General features: G+C 42.5%; 1 protein-coding gene across 1 annotated transcript in view; it reads right to left on the reverse strand.

The window, feature by feature from the left end:
• Positions 1 to 7,256: 7,256 nt before the first annotated feature.
• Positions 7,257 to 12,370, reverse strand: part of ST3GAL1 (ST3 beta-galactoside alpha-2,3-sialyltransferase 1) — a 78,427-nt gene continuing 73,313 nt past the window's right edge. Inside the window, exons 6-7 of the mRNA XM_030266735.4 lie at positions 12,126 to 12,245; positions 7,257 to 10,689 (exon numbers count right to left, since the gene is read on the reverse strand). Of these exons, the coding sequence (XP_030122595.3) occupies positions 10,516 to 10,689; positions 12,126 to 12,245 (294 nt within the window). The 3' untranslated portion in view covers positions 7,257 to 10,515. The remainder of the gene's footprint in view (positions 10,690 to 12,125; positions 12,246 to 12,370) is intronic.

The following is a 12,370-nucleotide window of genomic DNA, read 5'->3' on the forward strand; positions in this document are numbered from 1 at the left end:
AAAATAAAAACTTGGGCTCCAAGGATAGCTAGACTTTTGTTGTGTAAATATATGCATATTTCTATACAACATACTTTGTAAAAATAAGGTTTAAGATAATTTTGAAGATTATATAGTCATTAATTTGATTTTTGTTTATTCTTTGTTGCCAGTAGCTACATTAAATATTTACACAGACTGTGTATCTTGGGGATAGAAATATTTTTTTCTGCATTTTTACATCTGGTAGTGAGGACAGACACCATTATGAAGACACCGAATACTTGCTGCAGCAACAAGGACTCACCATGTCACTGTCATTTTGGTGACAACTTGTGGCCTTGCTGCATGCCATAAAGTGATAGGATTTTTAGGAACCTGCTGAGGTACTAGAAAATTATTGTCTGATGTTTCTGCCAGGCTTTCTTTTTTATGGCTGCTGAACAGATCAAAACTGTCTGGTCAAGGCCCAGATCTTCCTGTGCTAAGCTCCAGGCAGAGTTTGACAAGCTGAGAGACTTGAATGGAATGGATACCAAGTATGGCAAATCTATAAATGCCATATGGCATTTCCATAAATCCAGATCCAGAAAGTTATATTCTAGGAGAGGATACAGGAATTTTTAAAATTATTTTTTATTTCTTCTGGGACTGATGGAAAATTGTGCTGCCTGGTGTAAATTGATGTAGCTTTGACCTCTGGGAGGAGATGATCTATATCCATGAGAACATGGCCAAGTATTGCTGCAGGACTGCACAGGAGTGGAGGGTCTGAAGGGCACTGTTATCAAAGGAAGTGACTTCTTGAAACACAAAGAACTAAAGTTGTTCTGTACCAGTTGTGAGGCCAACATTTGTTGCTGTAAGCACAGTAATCTCTCTATCCTTCCTGCAAAATAGAGCCTCTCCCAAAATAACCTGGATGACAGAGACTCTTCACTAATAAGTTTAAAGGAATTTTTCTGTCTTTTGTTCCAAACCCTGCAATATCAGCTGGTTCACCAGAGCCATTCCCCTCCTGGAGTAGCCCACTGCCACAACCCCGTAACCCCAGCCTTGCACATCAACAGAAACACACTGTTCACCAGTGTTTCTTCTTCCTGGAAACCTCAGCTGCAAGGACTCTCTGAAGGTGCCTGACCCAAGCAGGAATCCACAGGACTGTGTGAGACCAGCCATGGCTTTATTTAGCCATGCCCTGATGTCCTCCAGGGACAGAGGTCCCATTTCTTCTCCTGGCTGACCTGTTTCCTCCTCACCCTCCTAGTGAGAAAGGCCTCTTGCCCGATGTCCAGCCTGAACCTCCCAAGCTGCAATGCAAGGCCATTGTTTCTTCTACTCCACTTGATCCTAGAGAAATGAACATGTCTCAGCCATCTTCACCTCCTCTTTACAGAAGGGCAAGGCATAAAACCCACACAGTATTTCTTGGCTTTTTATACACTGTTTGCTCATATAGTAGAAAAGAAGGCTCAGGGTACACATTCAGGCTAGGACTAACTAGGACCTGATATTATTGATGTTATTTAGTCCATAGTGTGTTTCCTGACACTGTTTTAGCTCATGGCTATTCATCCCCCACAGACTGTGCCCAGGCTTAGCCTGGGATGCAGCATCAGCCAAGAACCGTTCCCAAAGACAGTAGACATGGAGCCATCCAGTATTTTTAAGACATTGAACTTAACTGTACATACTCCATGCCCTTGGTCACAAGAATGGAATATGACCTATCTTATTATATCCTACTTTTATGTCTATATAGCTACATATATAAACATGTCCCAGAACACTCCTGTTAAGTGCCAGCTGCCAGTTCACCCTTTGCAATGTCCAACATTCCCTTCCTGCCACCTCTGGGGACACAGTGTAAACATTCAGCTTCCTTTAATAGGAATCCCTCTCTGATGGTACTGCTGCAGTACTCTTACATTATTTCTTATAATTTTACTTAAAATACATGAGTTTAAGGAATAACATTATTTTAGGTAACAGGGACAGTACTTGGGGCTACAAGAGATGCAGGGTTAGGTGCTAATCAGAAGATATGGTTAGTCAGCTGGAGAGAACTCGTCCTCAGCACTGTGGGTGAGACCAGCTCCAGAAAATTAAGTCTGAGCTGCACTGATGTAGTCACAGGAATGAACAGCTGGCTATTCCTGGAAGGATGTCTAGAGCTGGTAGATGAGCCTTACTCTGCTTTCCGTTATCATGAAGAAAGCACTGAGCAAACAGCTCACATACTGCTGGCAGCCAGCAGCCAGATAGACCTTCTGTTTTCATTGAACCCAGATAATTAATTAGCAGCATTGATTGTTTTTTACAATATATCTTTGCCTCATTTAACATTTGCCCACTACAGCTGAAAACAAATAAATCCAAAACTACACAAGCTGATGGTATTGGTAGCATAACATGAAAGTCCTTCTAGAAATAACTGAGTTGCCTTTATGGTCCACAAAAGACATTTTGTCTGCTATAACGAAAACCTTTTACATCCCCAAATAAAATATTTGTACCACTACAACATAGCCAGGACACCCAAATACATGTTCCTTACCAGGAAATTAGGTTACAAGAGAAGAATTTTTTTTTTTTTTTAAATTATGAGCATTTCTATAGGGTCAGTTAAAAAAAAAAAAAATCCACAACGTATCTGGGAGTGCCGTCCCCTTTCAAACAGAAAGGAAAACTGCACAGAAAGCAGCACTGATAGAAACCCTTAGGGTGTGAAGCCTTGCAGAACTTTTCTCATCTTGTTCTCCATCATGGCCTGTGGGCTCTTGTATTGAGTTATTACCCAGAGGCCAAAATAGATGCAGCAAATAAATCCCAAGTCTTACAGCTGTGAAGACAGAAGTGTCAGGAGGGAACACACTCTGAGCCTGTGATGTGACACACTGCTGTGAGAGTGCTCCAGAAGCCACGGGATAACTCATGGGAACGGGAAAAGAGCACGCTCTAGTGGGGAAATCATTAAAGTCTTATAGAAAAATCTATTAGAAAACAAATTGCTGCACTGAACTGCATGTGAGAGCAGCTGTTGCTTCCTATCTCTGTCCAGTGTTTCTTCTGCTGTGCATCTCCTGGCTCTTGTTGCCCTGGTACCCCTTAGCCCAGGCAGGGGGACAGTCCTTCCAAGGCTGTCCCACCTCCTGACATCAGCTTGGGCTGATTTGAGGAGCCAGAATTGGGTCTTCTCCCTCTGCCTGGTGAGTGCACTTGGCACAGGGCACATTTGCCGGTGCCAGTGGGGCAGGGCCAGTAAGAGGGGCGTGGGAGGACAGCTGGGTCAGACCTTGATGGCAAAGTGCCCTGTCAGCACAGGAATTAGCAAGCTCCTTCCCTCTTCCTTTCACTGTCACACACAGTGGAAAACTCTGTCTCCATTAAGGAGAACTCATTACTGGCAAAACAGACGCTAATCAGATATTAATTGTAACCATTAATGAAAAAGCTAATGAGGTGCTGAGATCCCCAGCGCTGACTAAAATGAGTTAATCACATCTCACTGCTCAAAGACCCATTAATCTCTGTGCATGCTGACGGTTCCCATTCCTTTGCTTATTACTGGAAATGAAAAACATCGTTCTGGCTTCATTTGTGTGCATCTGCTGGATCTCTCTGCTAAGCTGTTGCAAAACCTGCAGCTGGTGACAAGCAGTGACATTCCCTTGGCCCACAGGAAACCACCACAGAAGGATGGAATGGCACCCACCTTCAAGGAAGGAAGCAAACACCATGCCCACAGCCACATAAAAGTGATTTCTCATTGCCCCAGGCTTTTGGTCTTAAAATGTTATTCCAGCCTCTACAAGTAACAAGAAGTGAAGAGCCACCAATGTCCCAGGTGCATTCCTCCTGAAGCAGCTTGTAGTTTTTTCAGCTAGTTTCCTGTCTTTGCTGCTAGTGGTATTAATTTCACCTGATTCCAGTGGGATATCTCTGGGATGAATGGGTAATTAGAAGCATCCAGCAATTGAGGTAATTAGGTGTAAATCTGACCTAGATTTATTTCAGGTGTTGTTGGCAATACATGTTTGCAGACTTCCAGAGATCCTGGAATCCACAAGATTCCTCCAATATCTAGTTTATTTTAATCTGCCTGGAATGGAGTTAGTTTTATTCCTAGCACCCACACAGTGCTGTGCTTTGGATTGGTGGCTGTGAGACGTGAGTGAGTGAGTGAGTGGCTGTGTGGGTGCTTGGCTAGTGGCCAGGGTCAAATCGCATGTGTGCCCAAAAGCATCACCAGCCTAATTCACTCCTGGCCCGCCTACTTTGATGAACCAAACAAATGGGTAAAACTCTACTTTTCTTCAAAAGGTTTTCCAAAAGATCCATTTGCTTTATTTTTATGTATCCTACCTTCACCTTTAAAACTGTTTATTTCTATTTCCTTACTTACCTATTCAAATCAAACCCTCAAATTATAGAGCCTGTCATCTGGCAGAATTTATCCCTGCAGCCAACCCTTTGGTGTCCCCAGTGAAGGACCAACAGTCATCAGTTTCTCCCATACCTCTTTCTTATGACTCTGCTTCTGCAGGCAGGAGCTCTGTGCCTCATCAGCATCTTGGGGAGCTTTCTCACACTCACCCACCCTCTGATACCTGAATCCTTCAACATTTAAAGGAGAAAGAGGAGTTGAAATAATGGTGGGACAAGGGGGAACAACTTTAAATTAACAACGCTGAGATTTAGATTAGATATTATTAAGAAATTATTTACAGTGAGGGCATGAGGCACTGGCACAGATTGCCCAGAGAAGCTGTGGATGCCCCATCCCTGGAATGTTCAAGGCAAGGTTGGATGAGGCTTTGAGCAACCTGGTCCAGTGGAAGGTGTCCCTGCCCATGGCAGCGGGGTGGATGATCTTGAAGGTCCCTTCCAACCCAACCATTCTATCCAACCATCTCTGTGTTTTTGAATACAGGAGTAAAAAAATTCTACCGCTTTTCTTTCTCCCCCACTTCTCTCTTGGATCTAGTTCTAAAGGCACAAAACTTATTTCTGGGCTAAACAGATGAATGGGGACACAATTCAGCATCATAAAGTCATCCCAGGACACAATGATTCTATGATTGATTCTGTGATTGATGCTATGAAATCACTCTGCTATTTTGTACCATATGAAACCCACTCTAGTCTTTGCACAGGCTGAACATGGGATGTGGCTGGAAAAACCACTGGAAAAAACACTTCAAAGCACAGCTTAGGTATGGCAAGTCCATTCACATCCCCAGCCCCACACTGTAGGTTTGGGATGGGGCTGGGGAGCAATGTGCAGCTTCCCTGGATGGTGGCAGCTCTTTGGGCCAGCCCCAATGAAGCAAGGAGAGAAACACAAAAATGCACATGGGGAGAAATGGCCCTAAGGGGCTCCTTGATGTAACACTTGATTTGGGGCATCCTTGGGGGAGCCCATGGTGCTGCAGGATGCTTGTGGCACAGGTTTAGGAGGCTTTCCTCACTCATCTGGTGTCTGGGTGGACAGGGAGGCCAGCTGGTAGTGGCTGAGTAACTCTGGAGTCTCTGATTATGTGGAAACAGTAATTATTGTGGAAAATGTCCTGTCTTAGTAGGAGTGGTAATGTCATGGGGACAGACAAACTCCCACATGGATATATTTATATTCTGCCAGCCAAAGGTTACCTTAGAAACTCAAACTAAGGAGCAGACGAACACAGTAAATTTCCTACAGGAGAAAATTTAACTGAAAACTCAGAGATTTACCTCTGCATACAAGTACCTGACCATGAAGAACTTTTCACTGTATGAACCCTATTTATTTCATATTGCCTGGAGACAATAAATGTAATGAGATCAACTCCCTCAAATTCTGTAGAAAAGACAAGGGAAATCAGATTTTAAGGGTGGCAAGGGACTCCTTTGCCTGTTCATTCATTGGGTTTAATTGCTATTCTGACTGTGAGCCATCAAAGGAACCCATGCCATGGACTGAAGCCATACAGCTCCCCTGTGGGTCCTTTTGTTCTTCATTTGATGGTATAAGCAAAGTCCTCTGTCCAAGTCCTGTGGTTGGTCCATCTGTCTGCATGCTGCTCTTGTTGTTGCTGCATGTCTTACTAGTCTCAAGTGGTTTTCAGATTGTAATTTTATACAAATTAGTTTCCTGACAAAATAATTTCAGACCTGGAAGTCGCATTGCATTGTACCTCTTGTGAGTGGACATGAAGCAAAATACAAAATTATTTTTAAGAAAGCTGTTCCTAGGTGTTATTTTGCTTTGCTGAGAATAACAGAGGAGCAAATGCTTTGCATCTCCTCTGCACCTGAAGTGACTGGAATTGCTCCTCAGACATGTGTGTCTCTATGTCCCACTTAATTTTCAACAAGTGTGAATCTGGCTGGGCTGTATCCATTAATGGTGTTCAACATCTCACTCATGCAGCCTGTCTAGAGCCTGGGTTGAAAAGGAAAGTGTCAAGCAGTTTCTGAGAACCTGATCCTCTGAAGGTCACACTAGACAGCAGCTCTCACTTTGACCAGCTCACCACAGCCTGAGTCTCAACAGGAGCTTCCTGAGCTGACCTTGAGGACTCCCTGAGCTCCTACCATCGGGATGGTTGCACTTCAAAGGGCAGCTTGCATCACTGCCAGACCATCTACCCTACTCAGTCCCTTAAGCAATGAAAAGGAAAGGACAGATAAGGAAAGTGAGCAGTTGATGATGTCCATGAGAAATAGCCAAGCTGGTGTTTCCACTTGTAGAGCCATGGTCACGCAGCTGTGGGTGTGACCAGCTGAAGTGACACCTGACCACAGTAATCCATCTCCTGGAGGAGTTCTTCTAATGGACAGCTCAGCCAGCCATGACTGCACTGCCTGTGTGACCTCAGCAGGCCCTGAAAACAGGGACCTGGGCTGGATCCTCGGATCTCAGCCAGGTCAGACAAGTTTAATTTTTTCTCAAGTCACTGGTTTCTGAGTCTGCATTATTTTCCCTTATTTACCTCCTAAATAGAGCACAGATCCATCAGCGGACCACATGCATATTAAGTTCAATTTCTTTTCTCCAGAGAGGCCTAGAGCTGCCATGTGAGCAGTGTGATGCCATGACCACAAGCAGCCTGAAACATGCCAATGTCACCCAAGGGATCACAGAATCTTAAAGGCTGGAAAAGACCTCTAAGATCATTGAGTCTGACTACATGGGTGTGAAGAAGTGGAATAAGCTTCATTACACTGTTATGTGACAGAGGAGGTTCTAGGAGTTAATGAAAATACTGTAGAAAAAGAAGTGTGCACAGAAAGACTTTGATTTGATTACAATAAAAAATTTATTTTGATTCATATCATACTGAAAAATTAAATAAATAACATGTCAGCAAATGATTGTGTGAGACTCCACACCATTAGAGAAAAAAATCATAATCTATTGTGTAGCCAGAGAAAAGTACAAAGAAAACCTGGACATGGGAGGAAAAAAGTGCTCAAGAGATTTGGCTTTGGTAAAAAACATAACACACACTCAAGGAGTGCTTCAGAGATTTTGCAGTGGTGGCAAATACAGTCCAAGAGTTTGAAACCTTGACATGCTGTTAAATGTTATCCTTGATTCTTTTAAACTAAATCCAAAAATTTTCTAGCAGGAAAACAGTCTTCAACAATGCCAGTGAGAATTAATTCTTCCCTCAGCATCATCTGTTGATGTCTCCTGGTTCTGAAGGCAATTGAAAGAGCAGCAAAATTGTGGCGAAACTGAGACAAGACTCTAACACAACAGTCAGTTGCCTAAAGGACTCTAGAAAAATTCCCCTGGAATAGAAACATGATGGCACCCACTATTCCTCATCCTACACCTGGAGAGATCCACTCTGCTCTCCTCACACTCTGAAAAACACACATCAGTGGTACACAGTTACTGCTTGCTGTTGGCAACAAAATTAAATGGGAATTGCAGCATTAATGATGAAGACACTAAATCTATCTGTGTGTATGAGCCATGAGGTTTTATATGTGCTGTCAGAGGCAGAATGTTCAGGGGAAAATGGAAATTTTATTAGAATATCAAAAGGAAACTTTCAGAACAACACAGGCTAGAATATAGCTGGCTTCTTTTTCCACTATTTTTGATTCCAAATTGGCCCCTGTGATTAAAAAAAAAAATAAAAAACAACAAAACATCAAGGGGATTTAACCACCATGAGTTTTCTCCCAAGTCTTTCTAAAAATGACTGAAAGAGCAGTCAATGTTTCTGAATTACTAATTGTCCATGAGGAAAAAAAGAAAAGTACTTGAAGCTCCAAAATTCAGCCACGCTGTGAAGCTTTGACTGGCATCTTACACGTTGTCTTTTACCTCTTAAACCTGCTTCGTTTGTATCACTGCAGCATCTCACAAGAGGCATATTGATTAACAGCAATTTAAAAAGCAGGAATCCTTAAAGCAAACAAACATGGTTCAGGCAGTAATGCTTCATTCTTTCACAAAGGACTTGTAGAAGACAGCAAGCCCATCAAATCAGCTGTGCCTGTGACATGCAGCTCAGTTCATGCTGGGAAATGGCTTTCTGACATGAGGATTGTGAACAGGTCTCATCATGAGGATTTGAATATCCTGCCCTTTCCATATTGCTGAAATGAAGGGTCACACGAGCTGAGGGAGCTCCATTCCCACACAGACATTTGGCATTCTTGGCTCTTTATATCCCACGAGTAAAGCAATTCATGCTGGTGAGCGGTGCTGCCGCCCAAAATTCCAGCTGCCCGTGGCACTGTGCCACGTGTTGCTGCCTTGGAGGGCACCCCACTGGTACCAGCTGGTGCAGAAAGACAGGGGGATAAATCTTGGATGAAGCACATCACTGTTGAAGGGCTTTCACCAACTCAGACACTCATCTGCTTGGACATGCTGCCACAACTGGTGCATAGAAGAGAGGACATTTAGATGATGATTTCTTTTGCCATAAACTCCAACCAATGTGATACATTAAAAATTAAATACGTCATTTTTCCCAAGCCTGATCAAAAGTCCCTTGAAGTCTGTGGCAAGAACTCCTCTGGTTTCACCGAGGCTGAAAGTGGATCCATAATCCACAAGTCTTGTTTTCACCATATTGAGAAGAAAAGACCAGTTTTCTATTCTTCACTGACTAAACTTTGATTTATACTTTATCTGTCCTTGAAGCTTTAATGCATTGATTCCAGCAAAAATCTGTGAGTATAAAACCTCCACTGTAACTTCCCTCCTCTCACTGCCTGGAGGTACTGACATCAATATACTCATTTCCTCAGAGATGTACATGATTTTGAAGTCTGTCTCATGCTCTAAGATCAGCTTATACAGATTGTGTCTTTGTAGGTGCTGCTACAGAGCAAAAGATTCTTAGTGTATAACTAGTTAATATCCCAAATAATGATTTTTTTTCCGTTTCAGATAGAGACCTTGTAAAGAGATACCACGTTTTTAAACTTGTAAAAAAAAATAAGAAGAAAATTTTCCTTGGGACTTCTGAATATGTTCCCATAAAAAAAGGTAAAAGCTACCTTCAAAAATTGTCTTGTTTGTGTTTGTTCAAATACAATATAGGAGTTGTTATTATTGGTTTTGACTACAAAAGCATACCAGACAGAAGCTAAACTTTGGTTTATTTTTTCCCCCTTTTATAAAAATGTTGAATTTAGGATTCGTCATCTTAAAAAAAAAAAATCACATTTGTTGCACAATTATAAAAGGCACATATAAATTACTTCAAGAAAGCCCACTTTCCAATTTTAAACTGATTAAATAAAAAAAAAATCCAGAGTATTTTCCACCAAAACACCCCCAAAAAACCCCCAAAATTACATATAACCAAACGAGACAAACAAGTGGCTAAAAAGGCCATTTTTTTTCCTGGAGTTTTCAGTATTATTTTCTCAATTATTATGGCTGTGTAGGAAGCAATATTAAATAATATATGAGATGATTTGATTCATATTTTCTAGACACTATCAATGCAAAATGAGGCAATGGTTGAAATATTTTCTCCTCCAGGCAATTTCATAATGTTTGTCCTTAATACAGCATGAAAACAGAAGTAAAAAGAGAAAGAGAAGAGGTGGTTCAAAAGGAAGATCAACAGCAGAAGTGAATTCATTTCTTTGAGGTAATCCTTACTATGGTGTTCACAGCTGCCTTGGCGGATCTCAAGTCCCAGAAGCCATTTTCACTCTTCTTCAAGGATCTCCTGCCTTGCTCGAGGAGAGAACAGACACACAGACAGCAGTTCCTGTGCTCAGACCTCCTCTAATTGCAACAGGCAGATCTTTCATCAGTAATTCAAGAATCGAGCCGTAGAGCCTAAGCAGAGATTAATTTATTCCAGCTGATTGGCAGCTCCCGGCTATCCGAAGATAGAAATCATGGTCAGCTTGGAAGCCGGTCCTCGGCCTCGTCTCTGCAGTGGGAGATGCTCCAAACCCACCGCAGATCCACGCATTCAAACCTGGCTGGTGCCCAGATCCTCTTCACTGAGCTTTGTTCTGCTGCATGCTGGAAATTGCAGCCCCCACTTGTCCCCGTGGCCAGGGTCATCTGCCCTTGAAAAATTTTATTTTTTCAATGGAGGCAAGAGTTAAAGTTATATTGAACTCGAAATCCCCGTCATGGACGCCTGTCTTCCGGAAAGCCCCACCTGAAGTGTTGTTTTCCCAGTAATGGTGCCAGTGTCCTTTGCTGTCTGCTCCAAAGCCGTACACATTCACCTAGGAGGGAAGGCAGAACTAGTGTTACAGACTGGAAAGCAATTGCTCTTCATCTGAAATGCTGTATAAATTCTTTATTCTCAGTGTATTTACAGGCATCAGCACCTGAGGGGCTCAGTGGTGTCCCAAGCTCTCCTGCTGCATGACACGAGCACAGAGAAACAGCCCAAGGCCTACCCAAGGCATGTGACATCCTAAGCTATGCTGAGACACCACCAGACCTGAACTCAAAAGGAAAAGGATATTTATATCCATTAATTCTTGTTTAGCAATATGACAACTCTTTCCTATCCCTTAAGCATGACTGACCTCAGGAGATCCGTGGCTTGGGAAGGAAATCTCCTCTTCAGTTGATTTAAGCCACAAAGAGTGAAAAAATATTTGGTTTGGTCCTGGTCTTCCAAATAATGACCCACAGTGACTACATTTATATGCCTGATTATATGATATTTGCAGTTACTTCAGAGAAAGATGTATTTTATGTTCTTTGCATATATATCCAGCTACAGCCTCTCCTCCCACAAAGGCTCGTTTGTTGATGGCTATGCCTGTCACCTGTGATGGTAACAGTCCAAACATCACCACTGAGTTATTTAAACTGAGAGTGGTGGTATGTCTGACTGGATTAGAATGGGTCCTAGCCCCAAACCAGCTCCCTAAACCGACCACACCCAGGCCCATTCAAATATGAGCTATTTTAAAGTTGTTTTTGGTAATGTCAGAGTCCTGTTCATTGCCTGCTTACCACGAAACAGGCTCCACTCATTCTGCTGTGACTATGATAGAGTTTCTTTCAGTATCTTTAGGAGTATTTCCATCACCTCTCCAAGAAACAGGCCTGGGTGACCAAAACTCTCATCAGCAGATGTGTGTCCAGGACAGGGATTTTGCCAGCAAAGTGATTTTTATCCCCTTGTTGACAAGCCCATGCTTGCAGGATTTTGTAGGGCTGACCTGGCCTTACTCTAACTAGCTGAGTCTCCAGTGACCGTGGAGCACCTCACAGAACTCAAATCAGGGAATCTCCCCAAGTAACTGCAGGAGCAAAGGCATTTACTATATCCTACAGTATAAACCCACAAGCCTGAGTTTGAAAATAGGAGACAAAACATAATTCAAACTTTAATTTGCAAGATGAGCACAAATACTATTCATGCTTAGATGTCTTTTGATACCAGCTGGAATCTCTGGTTATGTTTAATTATATTCTCCTGAAGTGCAAACCCTACGATTTGCTGACATTAAAAAAATCTATCAGTGGCACTTGAGCATGTCTGCATGTTTCTGAGGAGCCTGCATATGTTTGAAGAGGTAAATAGCAGAGAGGGTGGAGAGGGGGAAACAAAGGCTGAGTGAGTGGCCAGGGGTTGTGCCTGGCTCTTCAGTGTGAAATGTCCTGATTTTTATCCATATATCCACACACAGACAGACTTTACCTCATCACATACATGGAGAGCAAACATCAAAGACAGAAGGCCTGTGGAGGGGTATCTCCCATGATGCTCAAGCCAGTTTTCATAGATGTATTTCATAAAAGTTGGATTATAAACCAGGATCTAGGCAAAATTGGAGAGAAAGACTCATTAGGAAAATACCCTGGGGAAAAAAACAATGGTAGCACATCATTCCTAAAGGGCACCAGGATAGGGGACTGAGTAAGAAAGGAATAATAGTTATTCCT

This window comes from Taeniopygia guttata, chromosome 2, assembly GCF_048771995.1.
Source record: "Taeniopygia guttata chromosome 2, bTaeGut7.mat, whole genome shotgun sequence".
In the NCBI taxonomy this organism is placed as follows: Eukaryota; Metazoa; Chordata; class Aves; order Passeriformes; family Estrildidae; genus Taeniopygia; species Taeniopygia guttata.